The 16,695-nt window shown below is 41.4% G+C and overlaps 1 protein-coding gene across 1 annotated transcript; it reads left to right on the forward strand.

The window, feature by feature from the left end:
- The first annotated feature begins 3,237 nt into the window (after positions 1–3,237).
- On the forward strand, positions 3,238–15,369 carry LOC139592575 (alcohol dehydrogenase 1). The gene is made up of 9 exons (XM_071432677.1): positions 3,238–3,255; positions 6,120–6,215; positions 7,428–7,566; positions 10,293–10,380; positions 10,489–10,708; positions 11,410–11,670; positions 12,166–12,301; positions 13,550–13,688; positions 15,100–15,369. The coding sequence occupies exons 1-9, from the start codon at positions 3,238–3,240 to the stop codon at positions 15,122–15,124; spliced, it is 1,122 nt and encodes a 373-aa protein (XP_071288778.1). The 3' UTR covers positions 15,125–15,369.
- The last annotated feature ends 1,326 nt before the right edge of the window (positions 15,370–16,695 follow it).

Here is a 16,695-nt window from a genome sequence, read left to right on the forward strand (position 1 = left end):
GCAAGGTTGCTCAGCCCTGGCAGGAGTAAGGAGTGGGAAGCAAGCTGTGCTGCCTGGGAAGTGGCAGCAAAGAACCACTTTCCCCTACAAGTGCCTTGTAGGCAGAAACTGTAGCTATGGCTACAATCTGCTGAGCATGGTCAGTGTTTCATAACATTTGCCCAAGTTACAGTCCCCAAGTGAAGATAACCTGGAGTTGCAAGAACAGGCCTTTGCCCACTGCTTCTGTGTGCAGGCTCACCAGCCTTGAACACCTCAAGTATGCTCTTTGTCTTCAGCCTCTGACACACATTTCACTGTAATCTGCTGAGGTTAATAAATCACTGGAGAGGGGATATTACTGCATCATGTTTAGTTGGATAAAGTGAGATAAAAAAATGATAAAGGAATTATGCACCATATTTCCATAGAATTACAGGCTATCCTGAGTTGGAAGGGACCTACATCAAAGTCCAACTCCTGGCCCTGTGCAGGGCAGCCCCAAGAGTCACACCCTGTGCCTGAGAGCATTGTCCAAATCCTTCTTGAATTCTGTCAGTCTGGTGCTGTGACCACTGCCTTGGGGAGCCTGTTCAGGTGCCCAACCACCCTATAGGTGAAAAACCTTTTCCTAATATTCAACTTAAACCTCCCCTGACATAACTTCATGCTATCCCATTGGGTCATGTCGCTGCTCACCAGAAAGAAGAGATTTTAATTGCACAACATGTAGATAAACACAGAGAAAAATTCTCTTCATAGTGAACAGCCCTAAAAGTGGAGAGATCTAGGGATCAGCTAAGTATTTTCTGGCAAAGGGTTCAGCTGAGGGCCTGTACAAGCAAGTTGTAAAGGGGTAGTAGCACTGTGGTTTCCCTGCATTCCAGGGCCACTGTATGCCCTGAGCTGGAGCCTCACCCTCAGTTTTCTTTAGGAACTGGGCAGAGCAAGGCAAATAAAGCAACTTCTGCAACATGGTTATGCAAGTCTGCTCATGCTTCACTGGAACCCTGTGCAGTCTCTTTTCTTGTCACCTTTTGCCTAAAGACCATGATACCTACTCCTGCACAGGCTGCAGACAGGATCCACTGTCTGATCCAATGTTCTCAGTTGGAGAAAAAAAAAGTCATGGCCTTAATATGAATATAGCTAAAGATATGGGGAAAGTTTTCAGGGGAAAGTAAACATAAAGGAATATGAGAAATAAACCAATAAGGAAAAGGGATGGGAATAGTTGGAAAAGACCTCTAAAATCATCAAGTACAAAAGAAGGGAGGAAAGGAGAAAGATAAACATCAAGGAATAGAGTGGACTATAAATACTTCATTCTGATATAAGTTATTTTAGGAAGTGCAAATCACTAGGTTGTACCTTCTGAGAGGACTGGAGAGCTTTGGCTGGAACTCTGAACAAAAAAGGAGAGTTTATGTCCATTGGAAAAAAGGGCTGAGAGCTCAGGAGGATTACAAGGACGTTATGAGTTTTTGCAGGGAGAAAATTAGAAGGGCCAAAGCCCAAGTAGAACTTAATCTGGTCACTACCATTAAAGACAAGAAAAAATGTTTCTATAAATACATTAACAGGAGCAGGGCCCCATCATGTGTAACAGTGACTTGGGAAGACATATGCCATCACTCCAAATGTCCATGCCTTCCTCCTTCTTCCCCCACTTTATATACTGAGCATGATGTCATGTGGTCTGGTGCAGCCCTTTGGTCAGTTTGGGTCACCTCTCCGGGCTTTGTCTCCTCCCAGCCTCCCACACACCCCCAATTTCCTCACCAGTGTGGCCATATGAAACACAGAAAAGGTGTTGGCTCTATAAACCATGTTTAGCAATACCAAGAAATCCCTACATTATCAGCCCTATGCTCAGTACAAATCCAAAACCCAGTCCCAAACCAGCCACAGTGAAGAAAAACTAACTTTGCACCAGCCCAAACCAGCACAGAGGTTCAACTAGACCAAGTGCCAAGTCCAACCCTCAGTAACAACAGCCCCAGGCAGCACTAGAGGAAAAGCTGCCTGGAGGAAAAGGACCTGAGGTGCTGGTTGACAGCAGCTGAACATGACTCAGCATGTGCTCTGGTGGCCAAGAGGGCCAGTGGCATCCTGTCCTGGATCAGAAATAGAGCAGCCAGCATGACCAGGGAAGAGAAGAATCTCTTCTTGAATTAGTTAAAGTCATACAGGTAAACATGAGAGAGTGCTATACTTAGTAATTACTAGTCAGGTTATATGCAACATTTTATCTCTATTTTGTTTGTTTATGAAAGAAAAAATCTTGTTTTCAGGATGCTGGGCATAATTTAAATATAGATGAAGCTTGAAGTCCCCAGGAAGGCATGCAGCGCTGACTTCCACCCAATCCCTTGCACCAACGTGTAGTGCCAGGAGGGAAAGTGTGTGGGCGTGTGGGCATGTGAGCAGTGATGGGGGCTGTGCTTGTGGGTATTGGCAGAACCAACAGGTCAGGCACAAAACAAGCAGGGTGTTGCATGTGCTAAGAAACATTCTGTCACATCACTTCTGACTTACTGATTTTTGTTCTGCCCTCGGCATGATTGGCACATTGTCCTTGGACACAGTGAAGAGAAAGCCATTCCAACAGATTAATGAGTAGCCAGACTGTAACACTAAGAATTCAGGAGCACATGCAGCCACAGCCACACAGTCAGTGTATGCTTCTTAAGCAGCTTCACAACCCCATGTCTTAATGGATGAACTGGGCTCTTGTGTCACCAAAGTTCATCAGCAAAGCCTTCATATTCTCACTGTGTCCCTGCTGCTGTGAATTCAAGAGCCACTCTCTCCGTTTCTCTTTGCACCTATTGTGCCTCTGAGAGTAGTGGGTTGGGAGATCAGCTTCCAGGGAGGTGGAAAAAGGGAAATAGCTTCCAGCCAGGGCTGTTGCTTTTGTTCCATGACATTGAGGGCAACCACAGGTGAGCTGCAAAAAAGGGTAGGAAGAGCGTGACAATGGAGTCAGGAAGAGGGAAGCACTGAAAGACTGCGGTTTAATCAGAGGAGTGCTTCACTCTCATTCCAGCACTTCTTCTGATTAAGGGGTGGGACTCTGAGCTGGGAGGCTTGGCTAAAAGGTCAGAGCAGTCCACTCGTGGGAGCGCTTCACACAGCCAGGTTCCCGTGTGCTGGAGAGGACTTGTGGCACCAGCAACCCAGCTGCTCTGGGGGTGACTGCGTTCTTGGCGCAAGAAATCAGCGGTGGCAAGCTTTGAAACAGACACAGCGGTCAACATGAGCACGGCAGGCAAAGTAAGCAACAATTTGTATTAGGAAAATTTCTTTGCTACAGCTGAGTAATGCATTTTTAAATGTGAATTCTTTGCAGGGACACTGTAAGTCCTGGTGGTATAGCACAGATTAAAGTTAAGGATGAAGCTGGTACAGAAGAGCTGCTTTTATTTGCAGGCTACTGTAGTTTCTTAGGAAATGGTTGTTAACTCTTCAAGGCAATAGTTTATTTGAGGCAACATAAGGTAACAGCACCAGAATAAGTATAACATCCTGTCTGGGTTAGCAAACTTTTTAATCTCTGATTGGATAATTTAAAATATTGTAGAATGTACTAAGTGTTTAGATCAATGTATTTATCTACCAGTTTCCATTCTGAGATCCTACAGAAGTTTAAACTCTTTTTAGTTTATTTATAATTCTATCAGCTTGTTTTCTAAAAAGAAGATATAGCTAATATTGTGTTAAATTTCAGGGGGAATTGTGCTGCCATTAGGAGAGTCATTAAATTTGAACATGCTTATAACAAGTCTCAATCTTTAGTTAATGAACACCAGAAATAAATTTCACATGCAATGCAATACTGAGCTGTGACTGAAGTTATATCTTTGCTAGAAATTAGATAACAAGAGAGGTGGAGGTTGATACCAATACATGTTCCTTCTTGCACTGCTGGCAAGATGCTAACAGGCATCCAGGGACCTGCAAGAGGGATTAAGGGACAAGCAACTAGAAATGGAAAACAATTGAAAGCATGCACCTTGCTAGAATGTGCCTTAAGATAGTTCTAAGATCATTTGCTGTTACTGCCAGCTGTCTTCACTATTCTAAAATCAAAAGAGAAAGGAAAAAAAAAAAACTTTGAGTTACTGCAAATGCAAAATTAATTGTAGCTTACTGTAGGTAAATTCACCAAGTTCAGTCCCCTACTCAGCATTGGATGGAGCTCAGTAAATGAAGGGTTGTGATGTAGCTTAACTGCTTTGATTTCACTATGTTTATCTTGGAATAACACAGGAGTTACATTGCAATTTATGTAACCAAGCAGCATAATGTGTGTCCTGTAGAAGGGTGTGTTTCTACACCTGCCCTCCCCCACTGCAGTAACTCACAGGGCTGGTAGAACACACGAGCAGAAACAACTGTTAAGGCAGCTCTTGTCTTAGCAGATGAAGTGGGTGATAGCGTGCTGTTGCTGCATCTGTGGGATCCTGTTGCAATCCATAAAAGCTCACAGGGACTAAGCAGTCCGAAAAATACATAATTAATAATGTCTCATTATAGGAGAGATTTGTTTGTTCTCGGCAATCCACATTTCTTGACCTTCGTTCTTAGAAACACTACATGTGCTTTGTATGAGTCATGGGATCATCACTGTGTTATGTGGGATCAATACAAATATATATACTGCCATTTTTTTAAGTAACTTGGTGCCATTTGAAATGTGATCTTTGACCACACTTGTGAATTTTTCACTAATCACACTTGCATCTAAACATTAAATTTAAATTTAGTGCAAATATCTCTTGATGCTTTTTTTTTCAAAGCATTGTGCCCACCCCAATTCTGTGTCTAGCTGCTGGAAGTCTGCTATTTTATTTGTTTAGAATTTCCTAGTAATTATTTTCTTTGTTACCAGTTTTCAGTTTGTGGATAATCAGACATTATCTACTTCTAAAGCTTTGATACTAAAAACATCTTTGTTTGTTGTTTTCCCCTGTGACTTTTGCAGCACACTGGTGTTAAGTTGTCCTGGTCACACAGGATAAATACGCATGTGCTAAACTTCTTGCATCCTGGATTTGATTCCCCTCTGTTTCCTTTTCAAGATCATGCTACCTGAACACTTGCAGTCAGTAGACTTAACAGAAGGACTGAGGACTTTGTAGGGTGTCACCCAAGAAAATCATATTTCAGGGACTGGGGTTGTTTAAAGACCTGGGATGATATCTTTAAATACCTCCAAGGAGGAAGAGCAATTATGGGGACAGAGAGGTCCCACTGCTTTTGAATATACTAGGATTGAGCTTGCAGGGAGGAAACCTGTTTGAGGGCCTGGGATGAGGTGTGAACAGAGCTCTTCTCTTTTTTGAGAGGATTTTTCTCTCAGTGGCAGATGGTCAGAGAAGCCCTAAGGCCTGTCATTACCAGGACAAAGCCTGAAGAGTTAATGGACAAACTTCAGTCTAAGAGATGGAAAAAAACCTGTATTGGATAGTTGGGTAGTAAATCTACCTGAGCCAAATATCCCTTCTGAGAAGGGGGGTACCTTAGCATGGATAATACTGCACTTAAAGCGACTGTTCAAGATTACCTCTGTGTAGTGCTACATCACTTTGCACAGGTGTCCTTTCAGCCATCACCTCATGGCTGAACTTGAGCTCTACTAGAATGTTTATAAAGCTGTACTAGGCTCTGAATTCCATTTTTAGCAATTTTGTCAGTTCCCAACACAGACAGTTCTAGGCAATACAGACTTCATCACAGCCTGATAAGTGACATCATTTAGCGTGCCATCATCAGGAAGACAGAAATACAGACAAGTAATCCAACACAGCAAAAAAAATTGACCAAGGAAGTTAGCAAAGGAGCAATGAGAATGGGTAGGGTATCTCCTTACCTAGGAGACTATTACACATGCAGCTGAGAACCTGACAGAAGTGACAGAATGATGAGCAAAGTCAGATATGATCTTGGTGGGGGGAAAACAGGCTTACACTGACCTTTGGTGTTGACTTTTTTGTTGTTTGGTTTGGCTTTCTTCCCTGTAGTTTCCCTCTCGTCTACACAAATATGAGCAGGAGTTTCGTATGCAGAAAGGGAAGAATCTGTGTGGTGACTTGAAAATGCAAGTGCTGTTCCCATTTTCTTTGCTCTGTTTGCAGGTTATTAAATGCAAGGCAGCAGTGCTGTGGGAAGCCAACAAACCATTCAGTATTGAGGAAGTGGAAGTTGCCCCACCAAAAGAACATGAAGTGCGCGTAAAAGTACTGAAAATAAAATTTAAAACAACTCCTATGACTTGCATTCTATCTTGCTTTTAATCAGAATTAGTTCTATAAATGTTTAAGACCCAGTCAGAAAACATTCTACTAGAAAGTAGTTACTAATCAGTGAGCTCCTATGAAACATGTTTAAAGTCCTTAATTTGATAATGAGGTTCTTTTAAAAAATATATATATTTTCAGAGTTGTATTTTTTGTTTACTGACATCTGTTTTTCTAATAGGCTGAAAAAATTACAGTACAAGGCAAAAATCAGAATTTCCTGTAGTGTGGAGCAAGAAAATTTATTTTACTTTGTTTGAATCTGTGCTAGGAAATAGCTCATTAGGCCTGGGAGCTTCTTTTTTTACCTGGATATTGGCCTCAGTGGAATTTAGCAGCTGCCTTAATTTTTGAGCAGTTTCAAGTGGTACATACGTGAGGAAAACCCTGTCATGGGGTTGACAAATCCATTTGTCAGAATAAAAGTTGTAAACACATACCTGAATATTTCAAAAGAAATAGTGCTGTTCTAGCTGGAAGAAAAGGCAAAATGTCGTATAAAACACTATGTAGCCTAAATTTTTTAATGTAATATATACAAATATTTTAAATATATACGCAGCACAGTAATGTAATTATTGTGCAATTATCTATAATATAAAATCATTCTATAATACATCATTTATATAAAATATCTATTATACATTGTCATATAATCTAAATGTAATAAATACAAAATATGCACAATATTTATATGTTTAGAAATAATATGTGATGGTTAATTTGTATTTACATAATTTTATAATATTTATATAATATTTCACAATTTTCTTTTTAATATTTCACACTTTTCTTTTTAAGTATTTATATATAAATATTAGGAATAATTTAATTTACTCTGTTCTCCCTATACAATTGTATTGCTAGAACATTGGTTCTGCAGAAAAACCATCGGACTCCCTATAGAGCTCAGTACTGCACAGCAAAGATTCACAAAGGGGCTTTGCCCTGTAGATTAAAGACTAATAAACACCATGAAAATCTTAAATCAGACAACTAAATTTGTTTTACCTGTAGATTTATTGTGTGCAGATTGGATTTTGGGGAGAAGCATGTGGCTTCTCCAAGTGTAGAACATCATTTCACTTCCACATATGACATGACACAGTTAAAAGCAGAAATATTCTTCTCTTTCCTGTGAATCAGATCGTGGCCACTGGGATCTGCCGCTCTGATGACCATGTGACAACTGGTGCACTGGTTATGCCTTTTCCAATAATTCTTGGGCATGAAGCAGCTGGTGTTGTGGAGAGTGTTGGGCAGGGAGTGACTGCAGTCAAGCCAGGTATGAAACAGCACTGAAAATAAATCCTGTGCTAAGTTTCCAGACTCCTCAAGTCAAAGATTATTTCTTTCGTGAGTATTTTTACTGCACAGGAAAATATTCCAATTTCAATTTTTTCAAGGATACCTCAAAGGATATAAACCCGCTGCTTACGCCTTTCTGTGTCCCCAATTTACTTTCAGATTTTCTACTCAATTTCTTTTGGTTTTGGCAAAAAACATCTGCAGCTTGCCTTCCACCTACATAGTGCTTTTCCTGTTGTGGGACTAAGAACATTTACTAAGCAAAGACTAAGAGTCTTTGCTGTTGTTCATATGAAATCAGGTGCTAGCTGCAGGTTCTCTGAACAGTTTGTGTGGCTCACCTTTCTCAAGGATAAGGCAAAGCAAAGCACTAGATGACAAACAAGTCAAAGCACCTTTTAATTCTCTTAACAGCTAAAGAATCCATTGACTTAAGTTGACCAGAACTTAGGTCTTACCTCACTTTAAAAGCACCAGGGCACAGCTGGGGTGCCCACCCTGCTGCAGGCTTTGCATGTAGGCAGCACCAGTGCAGGCGAGGCAGCACTGCTCCCTGAGGGCTGGATTGCTCTGAGGACACTCATCTGGACCAGCTGCTCCTCTCCTTATCTTCCCTTTGAACCACAGTGCACAGATAGTGAGGGAGGGATGACAATTTTCAGCCAAGTGCTGCAAGATGAGATGGCATTCCTCTACACTTTTATTGGACCAAAAAAATTCTAACAAGGGCTAAATTATTAAGAGAAAATATGCAGTGAAAAAAATCTACACAGAATCAATGAATTTCCAGGCACTCTGAGTAGCCCACTTTTAACACCTCTGTACTTCCTGTGTCTTTGTCCATACTGACAAGTATGAAGTCTTTCCAAAGCAGGTTGGTATGTATAACAAAAAAATTTATTAGAGATTTCTGCTTTACCTCCAAACAAATACGTATATTGCAAATTTCAGTGACAGCTCTAGCTGCTTTTTCTGTTATGTCTGGGTTCATAAATCTCTGTGTTGTCTAATTCTAGCTGCCCTGTGTTTCCAGGTGAGCTGAAATAGCAGGCCTGAACACATACATGCACAAAATCACATTTCTCAGATGTTGCTTAAATTACACCTCCGAGTTCTGAAAAAGGGCTTCCACTTGTACAACCTTTCTTTAGCAATATGATTACTAAGACCATAACAGTTCTAAGTTAACTCAGAATCGAGGTAGTGGGGGCATTTAATGTTCTGTAAGTATTTTTAATTTTTTGGTGGAAATCAAAAATTTCCCTTGACTTTCAATATGTCAAGGATTAGCCACATTTTAAAACTGACAAATCATAAACTGATATGTATTAGGAAATACCTGTTTAGAGATTATTAGGCATTTACCATATATCATTGCTGTGGAAATTGCATAGGAGTAAAAAATTGCACTGGGAAGCTATGTGCTCCTTTGTTAATCACAGAATTTTGCTAGAGAATTAGAGATGCTGGCTTAGATTGTGTGTGCCACTGCTTCTCAGACAAGTATTTTACCTACTTGTACTCAACACAACATTAACAGGACTGCTATATAGTAAAGATGCTCAAAAGGACTGACAAATTAATGTTTAATCCCCCATTCTTTGTATGCACAGTTTACAGCCCTGTTATCTTGGCACTCCAATCTGCTGTCCTGGTGGATGTCAATTTTTATCTCAATTTCTTTACTGAAAGAAGGTGTATTATTACTTTATTTTTATGCAGGAGATGCAATAAACTGCTCAATAAGTACTTAAGATATGTTGGTAGATAACATGGTTTTATGACATAGGTCTCATTTCTGTGGAAGGGCACCAGAAATTTTGCATATCAAAATTAGTTGTCATAACTTTGCCCTAATTATGTCTTTTATATAAAACACAGAGAGATGGTTCATCTTAAAAATGTAGCAGAAGGAAATAAAACCATGGCTGCGTTCCTAGTGCATATTTGCCTGGCGATGAAATACAATTACTTCATGTTTTTACCTGCATGCTTCTTGTTTGCCTTTTTTAATCCTCAGTTGTTGTAGTGCGTTCTTATATTTTGTAATACCTTGAAGTAGTTGGTTTTGTATTCCCATGTTTTTCCCAAATGGTTTATCCCAGACTGCACCCCCCCCCCTCCTTTTGTGTTATCCCTTTCCTGGGATAAGATCTCCAAAACCCCCACCCTGGCTCTCTGCCAGTCACCTCGACATCCCAGCCCCCTACCTAGAAGTTTCGGTCCAAGTTGTCGAGTGATTAGCCAGGGGCCAAGGGTCAACCCCCCGAGTCCTGCCCCATACGCTGTTTTGTATGTCTGTCCCCCCAGCACCCATCCCCCAGAGATACCTATTGGTCAGTAGGATTTTATCTATGTTAGTTTCCTCCCCCCTTTAAATGTAAGCTCCAAACGTCCCCCAGCGCTCTCGGCAGGAACCCCCTGAGGTATAGGAGCTCGCTCGGGACTCCTTAATAAAACCTTGGAATATCCCCTGCTGGGAGTCGGCCCCTTTCCTCTTCCACCGACGTCTCGGTCGTCTCTGCTGCAACGAAGGCAACCAGCCTGAGTGCCCTCAGCACCCTCGGGGCACAGAGAGTGTCTCCCCGCAGTCGGCCGTGGTGGGGCTACCCCCCCCACTCTCTGCCGACCCGGGTAAGGCCCAGGGACTCGAGAGGCTTGCAGAGAGACTGGGACACTCAGTCATTACTGTTTTATTTCTAGGAGACAAGGTTATTCCACTCTTTGTTCCACAGTGTGGGGAGTGCCAGAACTGCTTAAACACCAAGGGTAATCTGTGCAGTAAAACTGAGTGAGTTTTCCTGGATTATTTACAACCCTAATTTGATTTGACTTTACCCAAAATTGATTACAATCAACAAGTTTCACTTGCCATTATTTCTGGTCATCTTTCAAACAGTCTTGGTACAAGTGGTGGATTAATGGCTGATGGCACCACCAGATTCACCTGTAAAGGAAAAGCAATTCACCACTTTCTTGGTACAAGTACCTTCACTGAATACACAGTACTGCATGAATCTGCTGTGGCAAAAATCGATTCTGCTGCTCCTCTGGAAAAAGTTTGTCTAATTGGCTGTGGATTTTCAACTGGTTATGGGGCTGCTCTGCAGACTGCCAAGGTAAATATTGTGCTGGGTGTTTCTGATATTTTATGGTGTCCATTCAAGATTGTGTAGCCTGCAAGTGGGTTGTCAGCATGGCAGCCAGAAGGTAAAGACTCTGTGTGGTTCAGTGTGGAAAGAAGATACTAGCTCTTTGCCTACTTCAGATTCCGTCTCTAGAGTACTCAGAAGTCTTCAATTCAAAATCCAGTAAAATTATGTATTACCATCTATAGTGTTTTCCCTCATAGCTTTATCACCCCTAGAAAAATGTTACAACAGAGTTCATTTTTTTATTATAACTGAAGTCTAGGAATGGATAGAAGCAACACATATAGGCAACACTCACAATTGCAGCAATATATGACTGTGAGTTTTAGAGCTGGCACTGTCAGGAGTTGAGTGACACTACAGATCTTAACACCACTGGAATATAAAGCTTCATAAAAAAAGGTGTGTGTAAACCCAAAGCTGAGACATATAATGAAAACCTGGTCTCAGAAGTGTATTTTAGGGAGAGTTTCTCTTAGTCACATGTAGCATTATAACAGTACAGCTGGCTACTGCACTAGCAGGTATCCATGTGCAAATTCCTTCTCAGCAGGTAATCTCTAAATTGCAAGAAGTGGCTTAAGCGAAATCCTGCTGACAATGAGGAAATGCATGGTACTTTCCCTAGCCTGTAACGATATACCATGTTTACATGGTTGTTATTACAGGTGGAACCAGGCTCCACCTGTGCCGTTTTTGGCCTTGGAGGAGTTGGCCTCTCCGTTATCATAGGTTGCAAGGTGGCCGGAGCTTCCCGCATCATTGCTGTGGACATCAATAGTGACAAGTTTGCCAAGGCCAAGGAGCTGGGAGCCACTGACTGCATCAACCCCAAAGATTTCAATAAGCCCATCCACGAAGTGTTGACGGAAATGACCGGCGGGGGTGTGGACTACTCCTTTGAGGTCATCGGCCGTACGGATACCATGGTATGCCACCAGAGGAGGGGGTGACACTCCTTAGCACTCCCTTCACCAAGCACCAAGGATGAAGAGGAGCTGGGAGCTGGCAGAATACCAAGGAGCTGGCAGAGTACCAAGCTCACTTCAAACCTGTTAAGTCCAGCTGTCGGCCACTGAGATGCAGGGACAGAAGCATACTCAGAAATTTAGGAAAGGGAACTTCACTGTAGTGCCCTGGCCACACCAGGGTGGCTACATGTCACATATTTCTCATGCTCTCCAAAAGTGACTTATCACTAATAATTGAGACAAAATGGGCAAGAAGAGCAAAGCTAGGATATACTTAACCAGTGAGAGCAGATACAATGGTGTGAGCAGATAAAATGGACAATTTTTTATGTGGTTTCAGTTACAAAAAATTAATTGCAAGCAGAGCCATGAGAGGAGGAGATGGAATTCAAACTTCTGTGCCCCAAGGACAAATCTTGCCTGACCCCGGGTGTCCCTCTCTTTCTAATGCAGACTGCAGCCTTGGCCTGTTGTCAGTATAACTACGGAGTCAGTGTGATTGTGGGAGTGCCCCCTGCAGCACAAAAGATCACCTTTGATCCCATGCTCCTCTTCACCGGTCGCAGCTGGAAAGGCTCCGTCTTTGGAGGTAAGAACTTGAAAAGATGTGATTTACCTGGCTTGAGAAACTTGTAAATCATCTTGAATGAAACAGGATACATGATGTTAATTGCTTAGGCTCTGTTATTGGAAGCAGTATTGGTGGTTGTTTTGCTGATAAAGAAGTTGAAATAGAATTAATTATGGGAACTATAATGTCAAGTGAAGGAAGGAAAAAAACAGAAGGGGAGGGAGGGGGAAGAAAGGGAAGAGAAGAAGAGACAAAGAGAGATATAAGAAGACAGAAAATAGAGCAAAAGAGGGAGGAAGAAGAAAGAGGGAAAATGAGAGAAAAGGGAGAGAAGCAAAAGAGAAAAGGAAAATGAGGGGGAAGGGAGGGAGGAGGATGGATAAAAATAAAGAGGAGGAAAAATAGAAGGAGAGAGATAAGAGGAGATAAAGAGTAGAAGATAAAGCAAAAAAAAGAGAAAATCAGAAAGAGGGAGAGAGGACAGAGGGAAGAGAGGAAAAGAGCAAGTGCAATAGAGGAATAGAAAGAGAGGGAGAGATAGCAGGATAGATGGAGAGTCAGGACTGTAAAGGACATCAGGGCTTATACTCAGCTGATTTCCACAGGGGTCAGACCCCAGCTTAGCCCTTGGCCAGCTGCCAACAGTCCCTTCCCATTCTTTCTCTTTTTGGAGCTCTCTCAGCAGTCCCACACTCAGCAAGTCCTAGATCACTGAACTCAAAGGCCACAGAAAACTTGTTTCCAACAACAGGTTTTCTCACTCATGACCTGTTCCTCTTATGTATTCAAAAAGACACCTGAATAAAATAGCAGAGACAAATCAGGTTCCTCTGGAAGGGCATTCTACTATTTACGCTATTTATGACACTTTATCTAGTGGTGCTTGTAAGAAAAGAGAGAAACATCCACCACCCACTCCCCAGTTTTGAGCAGACAATCAAGTTTCAACTTACCAACATGGATGTCAGCACTCTGGCTTTTGTATGACATGATTAAGTTGGAACAGTGTTTGATGTGGGGGGAAGTTTGGATTCTGTAAGGACTGACATTTGTACTGGTCTGCTGGGTTTGCCATATGTGGAATAGCTGCACTTTGTCCCATGTTTTCTGCCAGCATCCTGTGTTACAAAGGTAAAGCCATGCTGCCACATTTCATCCCATTACTCTGCCATAGAAAGTTTATCTAAAAATTTAAGCTGTCCTGGGTTTTATGAATTTTCAGAAGCATTTAATTTCATCATGCATTTTCTGTGGGGTTTTTTTCAGGCTGGAAGAGTAAAGATGTAGTTCCCAAACTGGTTGCTGACTACATGAAGAAAAAGTTTGTTCTGGATCCACTAATAACCCACACACTACCTTTCACAAAGATCAATGAAGGATTTGATCTTCTAAGGACAGGGAAGAGGTAAGCATCATTTCACTGGAAAGGTTCTGTATAAATAACTTAAAGGAGATCTATGGTAAGACAAAGTCTGACTTCATGGCAGAGAATGGGGAAGGCAGCCCAGCATGCCCCTTAATCCCTCCCAGTGTGTTCCCATGGGTTGCAGCTGGAGTCATAAAGTCAGCAAACCTTCAGCTTTTGAAATGCAGCGGGCCCTTACAGAGGAACTTTTGGATTCTAGTTTGAGCAGAGACACTGGGTGGCAGAGGGAGAAAAGACTGCACAATTGAGGAAGTCCCAGTACTCAATGGAAAAAAGCACAGAACCAAGGGAGCATGGGAGTGCCAAGCTGTAGAATGCCATAGGTTAGCTACATCATATTCCAAGAAACATTTCAGGATGAGGAGCAGGAACACAGAAATAGCCTATTTCTCTTGTGAGTTAGGGAACAGAATCCCAGTCCAACTGGTCCTAAAGTCACTGGGTACTTTACCTTGAGCATCAGAGCTTTTAAAAAATTAAAGTACTTGGGATATATATACATTGCAAACTCAGAATTTAGCTCTTGGGCATTCCTCAAATATTATGAAATTTCAGCTCAGACTGTTTTCACAGGGTAATGAAATTGGAAATATTTTTTGACAGAGACATTTAACAAGACTCACCATGAGAATTGAAAATTGTCCTTAGCAGAAGTAGGAAATACATTTGTAGATCTTAGTATGTGTGGGGACTACCCTCTTTGAAAGTTCTAGATGTTTATAACTTTCTGAAGAATTACATTAATGTTTTCTTTTCATTGTCATTTGCTAGCAGTTATTTTAGATGTTCCTCGCTCTGAATATAAAAAGCAAGTAACAGCAGAATTTCAGCCCCTGAGGTTTGTTCTCAGGTTCTAACAATGCAGCACACACTTCATTTTTTGACTGTCCTTATTTTACATAGGCTGTAAATGTTAGTTTTAGTCTTTAGTATAACAAATGGGAAAGTGGTGAGGACAGAGATGCCAGCAGCTTTGCTAAAATACTGATAGTCATCCTGAAGATGGAGGCGTGTTTGAGCTGATCATTTTACAGAGTATAATACTTCAGTGTTTCAGAGCAGAATAAGCTGTGCCAGTTACTCTGTAATTGGAAAGATGTGTCTAAGCCACTCTCTGAGGAACTCCTCTGGCTGTAGCTGGTAATTAATTACCAGGAGCCCTGGGCTTCATCAGTGAAGGCTTGGCAGTCTTCTGTGAATTCTGTTCTCTACATCTGCAGCAAAGTTTGCCCATCTGTTCTGTCATTTTGCTGCAAGCTGGGGCGGGGGCAGGCAGGAAGGGAGTACCTGTTTGACAGCAATAGCACTGATTATCAGAGAAAACAGCAGTGTTCTGCTGATGCCAGCCCAGGTGATTTTCTAGTCGCTAACTTGTCATTTTGTATTGCAGCATCCGCAGTGTCCTGACATTTTAGGATTCCCAGACATTAAGCAGCGGATGACTCAGCACCAGTACGAACTTCACCGTCCTCCAATACAATTTACATGAAATGCAAACCAAGGCTTTCCTGAAAGATCTACCACTACCCTTGAATAAAAGAATCAAGCTCAAACCCCACATTTCAAGCACAGAATTTATAAATGAAACCATCTTTTTCCTTCTATCTCTTTCTCCTCATTCTTGTTTTATATTCTTTATATTGTGCTGCAATTTTTTTTAATAGGCAGTTATGAATTACAGGACTTGCTCCTGGCACAGATGTTCTAAAAAAGTTTGGATTTTTACAAATTACTTATAATATGCAATCTTTTGATAAAATAAAAAGGAAAGACACTTTCCTGTTTGTTTAGGCTTCCATAACACTGCAAGCTAAAGAAATTTGTACATGCAGTTCAACATAGTGAAACGCTAGATTAGAACTGTGTATCTATCCTGGAGGACTGTATCATTCCAGTGCCTAATAAGCAAGGAATGATATAGCAGAAATTAAAATTTATGGTGACCATGTGTTTGAATTAATAATTTCAGTAAATCATAGACTTATGACGCTGTCGAGTCAGGGATGGAAAGAAAGACTCCAGTCTCCAGGTGGATCAGAAGGCTAACTTTAATGAAAGTAATAGGTCTCTTATAATGTAACTCAATAAAGTGATACTTGATTGGTCTCAAAGTAGAAACAACTCACACTACTGGTGACTACGAATAGCACACTGTGTGGGAGATTAGAGACCAGCCACAAGTTCTTGCGTTGTTACGGGCAGACAGAACCGCTCCCCTTTACCGTTACTTGGCCCCCCATTTTGTTGACCATTAACCCCTGTTATAAATGACGCTGCCTAACCGTTAATAAACTCCATTTCTCCGTCCACCACATTGGTGTGTGCGTGTGCTTGGCCCGTGTGGCAAAGGCGCTGCCACCGAGCCGTCCTCGACCCGGGACGCCACGCCCCAAGCAGTGGCAACACACACTGTGGAGAACCATAACTATTAACAATAGTTACAGAAAGAGAGATAATAATTGTTTTAATTCTTTCCTCTAAGATTCCCAGGCTCAGCCTGGGAGAAATTATCTCTATTCTTCAACTGAACTGAGAATCTCCACAGATTTAGGTACTGGCAAATGTCTCACCACTCAGTATTTTACCAGATTAACACTCCCAAATATTTTATGTAAAACTGGCATATTGTTGTTCTGTGTTATGGTTTGTATTTGGTGGTTTGGCATTTTTTTACCTTTATGCCTCTTTCTTGAGGCTGTTTTAGTTGTTGATCAGTGTGGTTTAACACCTTTGGCCAATTTATACAAATGCCTCTGAAGTTTGGGAAGCAGAGTGAAGAAATACGAATGTGCATCAAGTTTTTTGTTTCCATTATACAAAGGGGAGGCTCCTTAATTTCTAAAGTATGAATACAGAATAAATGGGAAGAGACAGGTGAGTGGTAACAGTTTGCAACAACCCAAACATAAAGCATCTTACAGTTTTCTGAATTTGCAATGTGGAAACAGAAACAAGGCTATTTCTATCTTGGCAAATATGGTCAACA

This window comes from Agelaius tricolor, unplaced genomic scaffold (genome assembly GCF_023055355.1).
Source record: "Agelaius tricolor isolate 1412-34295 unplaced genomic scaffold, bAgeTri1.0.p SCAF_8, whole genome shotgun sequence".
Taxonomy (NCBI): Eukaryota; Metazoa; Chordata; class Aves; order Passeriformes; family Icteridae; genus Agelaius; species Agelaius tricolor.

Excerpts from the sequence above, each read along its gene's own strand:
- LOC139592575 (XM_071432677.1), top strand. Across the intron at positions 7,567-10,292 it reads AGTGACTGCAGTCAAGCCAG|GAGACAAGGTTATTCCACTC; the intron begins GTATGAAACAGC and ends TTTTATTTCTAG. Across the intron at positions 10,709-11,409 it reads CTGCTCTGCAGACTGCCAAG|GTGGAACCAGGCTCCACCTG; the intron begins GTAAATATTGTG and ends TTGTTATTACAG.